Consider the following 12,146-nt stretch of genomic DNA (forward strand, 5'->3'; position numbering starts at 1 on the left):
GAACTCCTGGGTTCCCTGAGCCCCAGTTCCCCGATTGTTAATGTTTCTGACCGATTTGTGAAGTTACTGACCCCCAGTACTTCAGTGTTTCCTAAGTCAAGGATACTCTATTGCAGGACCACAGGGCAGCTATGGAAATCAGGGAATTAACATTAATCCATTGCTGCCATCTAGACCGTAGGCCCCATTCAAATTTTGCCTGTTATCCCTACATTGGCCTTTATGTCCAAACCCAATCTGCCATCACAGATTGTATTAATATTTAGTTGTGGTGTGTTTTGGTCCATCAATTTGGATCAGTTCCTCATCTACCCTAATATTTTATGACCTTGATCTTTTAAAAAATTGTAAGCCAGTAACTTTATAGAATTTGGGTTTGATGATGTTGCCTCCTGATCTATGCTCGTTTGTAGACACAGAAAAGATGCTGTCTCAGTGTCTTCACAGAAGCCACACAATGTTAATCTGCCCTGTTACCAGTTGTGTAAACTTTCCTATCTTGAATGGGATTGGATCTGCCAGGCCTCTGCACTCCAAAATTACCAAGTATATTGCATTTTTAAATCAATAAGTAAATTATAGGTACTCTGTGAGAAAGTACTTCGAGGTGGTATAAAGACAGTTGGGGCTTCCCTGGTAGCTCAGCTGGTAAAGAATCTGCCTGCAGTGCAGGAGACCACGGTTTGATTCCAGGGTTGGGAAGATCCTCTGGAGAAGGGATAAGCTACTCACTCCAGTATTCATGGGCTTTCCTGATGGCTCACGTGGTAAAGAATCTGCCTGCCATGCAGGAGACCTATGTTCAATCCCTGGTTTGGGAAGATCCCCTGGAGGGGAGGGTATGACTACCCACTCCAGTATTCTTGATTGGAGAATCCCGTGGACAGAGGGACCTGGCAGGCTACAGTTCATGGGGTCGCAAAGAGTCAGACACAACTGAGCAACTAAGTACAAATACAGTTGATCCTTATTATTTGTGGTAACTTTGTTCTGTAAAGTTGTGGTAAACACTGTGTTAGAGAATGCCGAAGCATTGCTCTGGGGGAAATCTGGGTTAACTTCGCATCACAATATAATCATCAATCAATATATAACCTTGTGTTTCTGTTGAAAGACACCTTATTTAATATAGGTTGTTTCATTAAAATTGAACCCACAGTCAATAATAGTATAACTCATGCCTGAAGGAAGCTGATTCCATCCAGTTGGTGATGGACAAGGAAGCCTGGCATGCTGCAGTCCATGGGGTAGCAAAGAGTCTTTCAGTCAGAGCGACTGAACTGAACTGAATTGAAGGAAGCTTACGTAACACATGAATTAATAATTTCTCCAAGGACTTTGGGGTGGCTCAGTGATAAAGAATCTGCCTGCCAAGCAGGAGACTCTGGTTCAGTCCGTGGTCAGGAAATTGCCTTGAAGAAGGAAATGGCAACCCATTTCAGTATTGCCTAGGAAAGCCCATGGACAGAGGAGCCTGCAGTCCATGGTGTTGCAAGAGTCAGACAGGACTTAGCAACTAAACTGCCAACTGCCGAGGACTTCTGGTTCCTTTTAGTGGAAAGTGGCATTTAGAAACCAAGAACTGGGTGCTAGGTGGGTTCATTGCTACCAGTATGTCACTACTTCTGTCTTGTTAGATAGGAAATGTGTGTTTGTACACACAAACACACACACATCTATTATCTATCATATCTGTCTATCTAGATAACCAGCCCCACCAGACAAAGACAGTCCTGGAGATCTGCACCCCCCCACCCCCGTCACCCTCTGCAGGGCATGTAGTTTGAAAGTTTAGTTCGAACAATTGGGGAGGAGGAAGGTGGAAGAAAAAAGGAAACTAGCTTAGAGTTGTTCAGAGTCTGAATGTTTGCTAAATTCTTCTTAAGTAATAGGTGTTTTTTTTTTAATAAAAGAAGAGAGAAAAACATGACATGTATTTTTAGTTAGCTTTGAAATTAGAAGGCTATTTAAATGGGTATACAAGAAAAACCAGTTTTTCTTACAAAAAACTAGTATCTTAAAATATTCATGTTATACATATGTTATCTTCTTGGGTTTGCAAGGTTTATTGTATATTTCCACAGATGTTTTAGATTCAACTTGTTGGCTTTTAATTTACCAGTTAGCTTAATTTGAATCTTTAAATGTCCATGGGAAAATCTTCTTAACTTTCTAAGTTTTAATTCTGGAGAATGCATTTTGATTTGCAGTATTTATAAAAGAATATTGGATAATTTTATGAAATATTTTATATTTTTTTCTGATGTGTTTACCTATGTTAAAAAAATAAAGTATGCATCTTAATTTTACTTTTAAAATATTTATTTAAACTTTAAGCAATTAAATTATGATATAGAACATTAAAGTCAGTTTGTGTTTCAAAATGATACTAAACAGTCTTGACTAAGTCTTAAATTCTAGTGAATAGGCTATGAATTATAGCTTTAATAATGCTATTGCTGGTTAGTAGCTTCAGTTGTGTCCAACTCTGTGCAACCTCATGGGCTGTAGCCCACTAGGCTTCTCTGACCATGTGATTCTCCAAGGCAAGAATGCTGGAGTGCGTTGCCATGCCCTCCTCCAGAGGATCTTCCCGACTCAGGGGTTGAACGTGGGTCTCCTGCATTGCAGGCAATTCTTTACCACTGAGCCACCAGGGAAGCTTTAATAATAGCTGTTGCTTAATTTTTAGGAAATTATTTTATTATATTGTAGCATAAGGAGATAACTGTTCTAATAACTGAGAGACTCTGTATCTCAAAAGTAAGGCAGCTTACCTTTTCTATGAAGATGTATAAAGATCATGCACATGTGGGTTAACTCACATTACAAATATGCAAAAAATACAAAAGCATACACTCAAGAATCTTTTCTTGTTTCTCTTTCCCAGTCTTACTCCTGTTTACAGAATTTCTCGGTATTATATATTTTGAAAAGTATACATTCAACCATATGTAAACTCATTGTTTTCATTTGTTTTTACTTAAATATTACACACACACACACACACACACACATGCATGTATGTATATGGGCTTCCCAGGAGGCGCTAGTAGTAGAGAACCTGCCTGCCAATGCATGAGACGCAAGAGATGCAGGTTCAATCCAAGTCCAGAAGATCATCTGGAGAAAGGAATGGTCACCCACTCTAGTATTCTTGCCTGGAAAATCCTATGCACAGAGGAGCCTGGCAGACTGCAGTCCAAAGGGTCACAACTGAGTAACTAACATCACCAACCCAACACCATTGTAATGGACATTTAGTTTTTTCTCCTAAATTTTTGCTTTTATAAACCATGCTGCAATGAAACTGAGCATGCATCTTGAAGCATATATATGACAGTTTTTGTGAAATAAATGCCTAGATTCAAGTGAGACTTTTCTCTTTTCCTTGAGAGGCAGCTGGACAGGTACAGAGCCCCACCTCTGGGCTGTCTGGCTCCTTCGGATATCATTTCTGTTTGTTCCTCAATCCAAAGTCCTTGGAAATATCTGACTTGGTGACCTTATCTCTTCTACCCTTCTAATTGTATTATTTCCTGTTTCTTAATGAGACGGGAAGAACAGATGTCCAGTAGCATGTACCAGTTCCTCTGCTCTGGGCGTTTGCCATGTCAGGCCAGAGAGCGGGCATGTCAGAAGTGCATTTACTCAGAGAAGTGTTAGTTGGGTGAAGCGACAACGATTAATTTAGGGCTATATTGCAGGTACTTCACACATTTAATAGTCTTCAGGGTCTTAACAAAGATTAACATTGTTTAATCATAAAAAAAAATGCGGTTCATTTATTCTAAGCAGTTTTTGAAACAGAAGTCATAGGTTGCCTCCTTCTTAGAAGGATATTTGTGTATGGGTATGTTTTTAGCGTCTTTGTTAAATTTCCTTATCCTAGTTGAACAGTTAAAAAAAAACACCCAGGTCTATTTAATAAAGGGGATGAATTCTAATCATTCATCAGGTTTTCCTGTATTGCTGAATGGCTATTTCCAGTTCATTTCAAAAGCAGTTCAATTTTCTTTTTCTTTTCCATCCCTTGTTTATAACATTCATTTGTCATTTTTGTCATTTTGTAGACCTACCAAGAGCAGCTGTCAGGATCTTAAGCAACATGACATTCCTTTTTGTGAGTTTGTCATACACAGCTGAGAGTGCCATTGTAACTGCTTTCATTACCTTCATCCCCAAGTTCATCGAGTCACAGTTTGGTATTCCAGCTTCCAATGCCAGCATCTACACTGGTAAGGCACTGCCGTTAGAACTCCTTGAAACCATGATCATTTCTGACCACTAAGCTAAAATGCAATGAGTGAAGACAAAGTTCGTTCTAACATTAAAGTGTTAAAATTCAAGTTCACGAACAGCAACCTTCCCCCTTCAGATTTTAGGAGGCGGAAGTCTTTGAATGTTTTCTCTTTGATTCAGATTGTGTTACTGTGTGACATTTTTTACCAACTGTGTTTTGGAAAAGGGAGAACTTGTCATACTTGTGTTTTTAAGATTCTCAGTTTGAAAGAATAAAATAGCCAAAGCGTTCAAACTTAAACCTGAACAAATCTGTTTTTATGGGTTGACATGAGTCTGACAGTGTTCAATTGAAAAAATTTGATAATCTGAAATAGAGATCAATTTCATGGTATCAGGATTTTCCCTTCATAAATGTGAATAGATTTTAATTCTGTTACTGGAGGTACTTGAAGTTAGAAAGGAAATCTATAAATTTTGTCTCAGGTGATGTTTTATGTTTGAGAAAATTGATTTTTAGAAGATTTTGATACAGGGACCCATAGTATCCAGTGATCAGATCTTTCTTCTCACAGTAAATTGGGTTCTCAGTAATGTGGGAACATGAATTCTCAGATACTGGGATTTTCAGTGTATTATACCATAGAGTATTCTGGGTATTTCCTTAGTGGTTTCAAAGGTGATCAAATAACTGTACCTAAGGCTTTATTCTTTTGAACTGTGGTGTTGGAGAAGACTCTTGAGAGTCCCTTGGACTGCAAGGAGATCCAACCAGTCCGTTCTAAAGGAGATCAGCCCTGGGATTTCTTTGGAAGGAATGATGCTAAAGCTGAAACTCCAGTACTTTGGCTACCTCATGTGAAGAATTGACTCATTGGAAAAGACTCTGATTCTGGGAGGGATTGGGGGCAGGAGGAGAAGGGGACAATAAAGGATGAGATGGCTGGATAGCATCACTGACTCAATGGACGTGAGTCTGAGTGAACTCCGGGAGATGGTGATGGACAGAGAGGTCTGGCGTGCTGCAATTCATGGGGTCACAAAGAGTCAGACACGACTGACTGACTGAACTGAACTGAACTGAAGGCTTTATTTATTAATAAAGTGCATTTAAGCACTTAAGTGGAGAATTGCAAGAACTTTATTGATGGCCTTGGCTCCCACTTTCTCCTCCATGTCCACATTCAAACCCAGCAACCTTGGATTAAATTAACAGACAATTATATTATTTGTAGAAAGAGCAGTTGACTTGAATTATTTGGGTAATCATTTTGTTCCCTATTTCACTTTGCCCATAAAAAGACACGCATATCATAACAAATCTTTTTATAAAGAGTATACTTCTTTGGACCTTGTAATTGTCACCTATAATTTTTTTTTTCTGTTGGTTTTAAAGAAATATGTTTTCCTTACATTAGGGTAAAATTTACAGATTACATTGCAATTTGGTTTTCAGATAACCTGAACATCCCATTTCTAGTTTAATTCCTACTCTAACTCTGGCGGGCTACAGTCCATAGAGTCACAAAGAGTTGGACACTACTGAAGGGACTGAGCACACCTTCATCCTTTGTCTTAAAAAAAAAATTGATTAATTATTGGCTGTGTTGGGTCTTTGTCACAGTGTGGTAGGGCTTAATTGCCCCAGGGCATGTGGGATCTTAGTTCCCTGACCAGGAATCGAATCCATGTCCCCTGCAATGGAAGCTGGATTCTTAGCCACTGGACCACCAGAGAAGTCCCTACACTAACCTTTGTTGAGCAACAATTCTTGGATAGGGAAACCATGAGTGGTCTCGTAGTTAGATCTGAAACTACATAACTGTCGAATGTAATCTCATCATTTCCCACTCTGTGTTTAAATATTAAAGGTGTTACTGGAAAGAAGGTTCATAGTCAAATAAATTTAGGGCTTGCTGAATTAAAATACTACAGAGTTCTTTGCTGTAGGACTTTTCATAACCCTAAGAACCCTTGGAGGAGGAAATGGCAACCCACTCCAGTATTTTTGCTTGGGAAATCCCAAGAAGGAGCCTGGTGGGCTACAGTCTATGGGGCTGCAAAAGAGTTAGACTTGACTTAGCGATTATACAACAGCAATATACCAATGTGCATTGTGAACTCCCAAAGGAAGGTTCCGAGTATGGTCTCTCCCACATGTAGTTGACCATGGAATCTGGCTTTGGTTTTTTTTAAGGCATTCATTCTCATGAACAGTGTTTCCCGGGGCACATATCAGGAAATACTGCCCTTCTAGTGACGAGGGAGCAGAGATGTCTAGATCATCCCATTTGCCTCCAGATGGACCATTTTGATCTCAAGGTCTCCTGGGCAGTGGTCCAGTGATGAGCTGGGTTGGAACTGATGCATGTTGAGTGTATATTGACCAAGGCCATCTCTTAATTACTGGTCCAGTCAGAGGCTAGATAGATAACTTCTTTGGAGAAATAGAATAAAGGGGTGTTTGGTTGCAGAGTTCCACAGTGGTATGTGGCCAAGGCAGTGGTCACTGAATGTGACCACCTGGGTAAAGAGGGTATAAGAACTAAATCATGAAATTTGTTCATCCTGTGTTTTACCATTTGGGCTAAAGGAGCAGTATCACGCTGTGCCAGTGCCACTCTGGTTTCATCAACAGCAAGTTTTTTTTTTTTTTATCATTACCAATGCAGTTTATACAATGTTTGGTAGTCTTTGGTATTTTGATAAAAGGCCTTTCATTTCTAGCTCACATACTTTTTCCTTCTTTTCCAGACAGATAAAAAATAATAATAGTTAAGAAGGTATCCTGGAGAAGGGAATGGCAAACCCACTCCAGTATTCTTGCCTGGGAAATCCTATGGACAGAGGAGCCTGGCAGGCTACAGACCATAGGGGTCACAAAGAGTCAGACCAGACTGAGTATTAATTTCTGCACTTTCAAGAGATACTCAGACTGATTAAGAATAGTGGATGGCTTGTCATTACAATAAGGCTAAACAGGGCTGAGAATTCTTTCTAAAACTTATCTTGACTTTTTAAATTTGTAAGGATTGAATCCTTCTTACTCTCCAAGCAGAGATCTGTATTTTTTAAGAACTTGTTTAATCTTTTGTATTTAAATCCCTTTCCATGCATATAAGTAACTTGGAGAATGAAGAAATGTATCTGAAGGTGAATCTTAAAGTAGTTTTAGTTTCTCCTCTGACAAAGTTTTCAAGTTTAAGTTCTTTTTTCATTAAAAAAAAAATTCCTCGCCCCCTCCATAGCAATTTGTTTTGTTGTGTTATATAGTGGAGGTGAGGCTCCATACATGTATCAAAAGACTGGCTTTTGCTCACTTGCCCCCTTGCATAGTCATTGAACACTCTGAGTACTACGGCACTGTGCTGTGTGTGTGTGTGTGTGTGTGTGTGTGTGTTAGCAGGTAGGGGGAAATACAAAGACTCAAACTTGAACCTTAAGTTTCTTATAGATCTGGGAAGAGAGAGTGAGCTTATGAAAGAAGTTTAGAAAAAGCTGTTTAAATAAATCAGTGGAAGCTTTGGGTTAGTGTGAGTTGCATTTCATGGAGGAGAAATGGCTTTTAACCAGGCTTTATTTATTTATCTGGCTGTGCTTAGTCTTCATTGCTGCACGGGCTCTTCTCTAATTGTAGCAAGCGGGAGCTACTTGCTTGCGAGCAGGCACTACTCTCTGGTTGTAGTGCCTGGGCTTCTCATTGCAGGGGCGTCTCTTGTTGCAGAGCGTGGGCTCTGGGGCACCAGGGCTTCAGTAGTTGCGGCTCCCTGGCTCTACAGCACAGGCTCAGTAGTTGTGATGCACCGGCTCCTCGGCATGTAGGGTTCTGGACCAGGGATTGAACCCGAGTCTCCTTCATTGGCAGTTGGATTCTTTACTACTTAAGCTCCATCCCCTTATCCCCGCACTGCCACAGGGCAATGGTGGTATCTAACGTGGCTAATACCTTTACTCTCAAGCTGCTAATTCACTGACTTCGGGCTGTCAAGTATTTCTCTCTAGGTATGTTTCTAATCCAGAAAACAATAATTTGGACTGGAATGAACTTGATGATTTCTTCCTGCTCCAAAATCTTAGATGAAATAATTTTCCCAAGGCCACATGTACCAAATAAACTTATTCTTATATTCCTGTAGAGTCATGTGATTTTCTTACAAGGGAAATAGTTAATAAGCAATTCATCACTGGGGTATTTTTAGTAATGTTGTATCACCACAAACTTTGACTATGTCCAGCATCCTCTTTTTCTTTGCTGTGGGCAACCAGAGGTAGTCCATGAATTTCTCTTGGAATTCCATCTGTCACTTAACTCAATGCATGGTTTTAGCCAAGTTACTTAACTGCCCTCACTTGTAAATGTGTTTCTCATTTGTAAAATGTGAGTGATCCTCTCCCAAACCTACTAACAAAAGTTAAATGAGATAATGATATTTTAAGTAATTTGGCATATAGTCATAGATGATCAGTAAAACCTTTGCATGTTGTAAGATCCTGTTGAATTTAAATCCCCATGAAGAGTTTTGTTAGATTTAAAACAAACTGCGTTAGTCTAATTTAGAGCGGCAATTCGAGGGCATTTTGTTAAATCTCATCTGATAAGAGGAGTAATACATTCAAATGAAATTATATGGAGTGGCTATTTTTAGTCCTGATCATAGGAATAAAGTGGTAGAAACCTTCTAGGGCAGGAGATGGGCAGAAGATGCTGAGGAGGGAAATTCATGGTGTAATACATCATGAATCCATTTTCCTATCTCTGTCTCTTAGTCTCTCTCTCTCTCCTCTTTCTCTGTCTCTCTCTCTTTTTCTTAATATTTATTTTTATTTCTTGGCTGTGCTGGATCTCATTTGTGGCTTGCAGGATCTAGTTCCCTGACTAGGGCTCGAACCGAGGCCCCCTGCATTGGGAGCTTGGCGTCTTAGCCACTGAACCACAAGGAAAGTCTTTCTGTCTTTCTCTTTGAATTTCTCTAAATCAATTTACCAAATGACCAGCCTCCTGTTTGGCCAGTTCTCCAAGTGACCATTATTTCTTTAGTGATTCATTAGTTTTATTTACCTGGAGAAGGAAATGGCAACCCACTCCAGTGTTCTTGCCTGGAGAATCCCAGGGATGGGGGAGCCTGGTGGGCTTTCGTCTATGGGGTCGCATAGAGTCGGACATGACTGAAGCGACTTAGCAGCAGTAGCAGCAGCAGCTTTATTTACCAATTATCAGAGTCAAAAATTTTATTCTAGCAAATTTGTATAGTGACCAGTAAATTTAAGAAAACATAGTGAATACATGGCTTTTTATATGTTTGTTGTGCTTTAATCCACTGCAGTCATTATTCTTTTTGATGTTCCAATTGTGCAGTCCTTGGGCTCTGGGAGTCCCTTCAAGTTAGCATCTGTATATCCTTTGGAACAACCTCAGTAGTCTTTATGGTTTTCTGTCCTAGACCTGGGATCAGTCACACTTCTCCAAGGAGTCCTGGTTCCTTTTAGAATAAATGATCTTTGGAGGTCACCCTCTGAGCACTGGGGTGATCATTGGTACAAGTTGTTGTTTGTAGGCCTTTTTTTTTTTTTTAGATAAAAAGAGGAAAGCAAATCATGAAGATATGTGATATTTCTGCTTCAGTTATTAAGAATACAAGTTGACACTTCTTTGATACATCTTTTTGCTCTAGTATTGAAAATCTTTCTTCCTAATGACTTTTATATAATTACTTTATCCATATGTGTATGTGTGTGAGCATGAGTTTGTGTATAATGGTTTCAAATCATCTATCAGTATTATTACCATGAAATATGAAACACAGTTTTAGGTGTCTTTGTGTTTTTTTTTCTGTCCATAGGCTATCTGTTAGGGATTTGCAAAATACTGTGGCCTAAAGTTATTTGAAATAATTCTTCTCTGTTTGGTTATGGCCACAACCTGATATGCTGTGGAAATTATATGTTTTAATTTGTTTTTAGTTTCTTAGGATTTCTTTATTTTTTCAGTTTTAAATGAAACAATTTTAATTTTTTTTAATTGTTTGAAAGCTGCTTTACAGTTTTGTGTTGGTTTCTGCCATAGAACAGTGAGAATCAGTCATAATTTTATATATATATATATATATATATATATATATATATCCCTTCCCTCCCTCACCTCCCCTCCCCTCATCCTGCCTCTGTCAGGCATCACTGAGCACCAGACTGGGCTCCTTGTGTTATTTAGCAGCTTTCCACTAGCTATCTGTTTTACACATGATTGTGTATATATGTCAATACTACTTTCCCAATTCATCCTACCCTCTCTTTTCCTCACTGTGCCCACAAGTCTGTTCTCTACTAGGTTCATCAGTACCATTTTTCTAGATTCCATATATATGCATAAATGGCAACCCACTCCAGTTTTTTTACCTAGAGAATCCCACGGACAGAGGAGCCTGGTGGGCTACAGTCCATCATGGAGTTGCAAAAAGTCGGACATGACTGAGCAACTAATACTTTTTTTTTTTTCTATTTTTCGATTTTTAAGTTAAATTTGTTTTTTTAAATTATGGAAGACGTTTATATGATTTGAAAGTCAAAACCATACAACGAAGGACATTCAGAGAAGCTTCTTTTATGGGTCTGACACTGTGCCAGTTGCTGGAAACACTATGATGAGAACACAGAGGGATCCCACCCTCAAAGACCTTACACCATAGTGACCCCAATGGGCTGCGTGTGTTCCCAGACAAGTTCCTTAACTTTTATGAGAGTTACAGGTTGTGATGATTAAATGAGGACATGTAGATGGTGTGCTTAGCACTGTGGCTGCAAAGTAACTTTTAATAGTAAGTTTAATGCCCACTTTATGAGGGCTTCCCAGGTGGCACAGTGGTAAAGAACCCGCCTGCCAATGCAGAAGACGCAAGGGACTCTGGTTTGATCCCTGGACCAGGAATGTCCCCTGGAGTGGGAAATGGCTCTAGTATTCTCACTTGGAAAATTCCGTGGACAGAGGAGCCTGGCAGGCTACAGTCCATGGGTTAGCAAAAGAGTCAGACACAACTTAGCGACTAAACAAAAACAACAACAAGCGTTAACCTCTCCAGTCCTCAGTCTCATCTTGGGAATAAGGGGTTTAATGAGACCACCTTTCACCAAAGATCAACTGACTGACACCCCACTGTCTCCTCCACACTAAGTCCTCTGATCTTTGTGAGCAACTTCTTTTTCTAGGCATTCAAGTTAGTGTCTTGCCATTTCACTTTGGATGTATGTAATATCTTTTCCTGGCCCTTTAAATTTCTTTTATAGATAAACTGATTTTTTTCCCCCTCCTTTGGTGCATGTGACAGAACTGATGTTGAATTGCCACACTTTTTGCTTTTTTTGGAGGGACTGTCAAAGAGTAAGGTAGGTTGATGATTAAATTTCTCCTTTTAAAAACTCCAGACATTTGTACTGAGTGTGGTCCTGTAAAAGTTCATACCCTGCTGAGGTGAGGTGATCCCCACCCATTTTGTAGTGAGTCAACATCTTAGAAGAGAAAAGTGATGGATTTTGGAGTCATAGGTCTGGGTTCAAGACCTGCCTCTGCCATTTATTCACCATGTAACCTTGGGTGAGTTAACTAATTTCTCTAGCCTCCGTTTTACTAGCTGTGAATCATAGCTATTTAATAGCTGGTGTTATCACAGCTATTAACAGGGCTTTTGAAATTTTAAAAAGTTTAAAAGGGACTTGCTGAGGGTAAAAAGCAACATAAATATTAATAATGAGAACGACCCTGGATTTCATCTCCATTTATCAAGTATTTCGTTCTCCACAATTGGACAGGAGAACCAGGATTGTTATTATTTTAATATGTATTTATTTGGCTGTGTTGGGCCTTAGTCGTGGCACAGGGCTGTTGGCTGTGGAGTGTGGCTTACTCTAGCTGT

At 39.5% G+C, this 12,146-nt stretch overlaps 1 protein-coding gene across 2 annotated transcripts in view; it reads left to right on the forward strand.

Annotated features, from left to right (window-relative positions):
* SLCO5A1 (solute carrier organic anion transporter family member 5A1) overlaps positions 1–12,146 on the forward strand; it is a 145,635-nt gene that overhangs the window by 81,610 nt on the left and 51,879 nt on the right. The window contains exon 4 of one of the 2 annotated variants that reach the window (XM_006073117.4): positions 4,074–4,238. The exons of the other annotated variant lie outside the window; for it this stretch is intronic. Within the exon in view, the coding sequence (XP_006073179.2) occupies positions 4,074–4,238 (165 nt within the window). The remainder of the gene's footprint in view (positions 1–4,073; positions 4,239–12,146) is intronic. 2 annotated transcript variants of the gene reach the window in all.

This window comes from Bubalus bubalis, chromosome 15, assembly GCF_019923935.1.
Source record: "Bubalus bubalis isolate 160015118507 breed Murrah chromosome 15, NDDB_SH_1, whole genome shotgun sequence".
Lineage (NCBI taxonomy): Eukaryota > Metazoa > Chordata > Mammalia > Artiodactyla > Bovidae > Bubalus > Bubalus bubalis.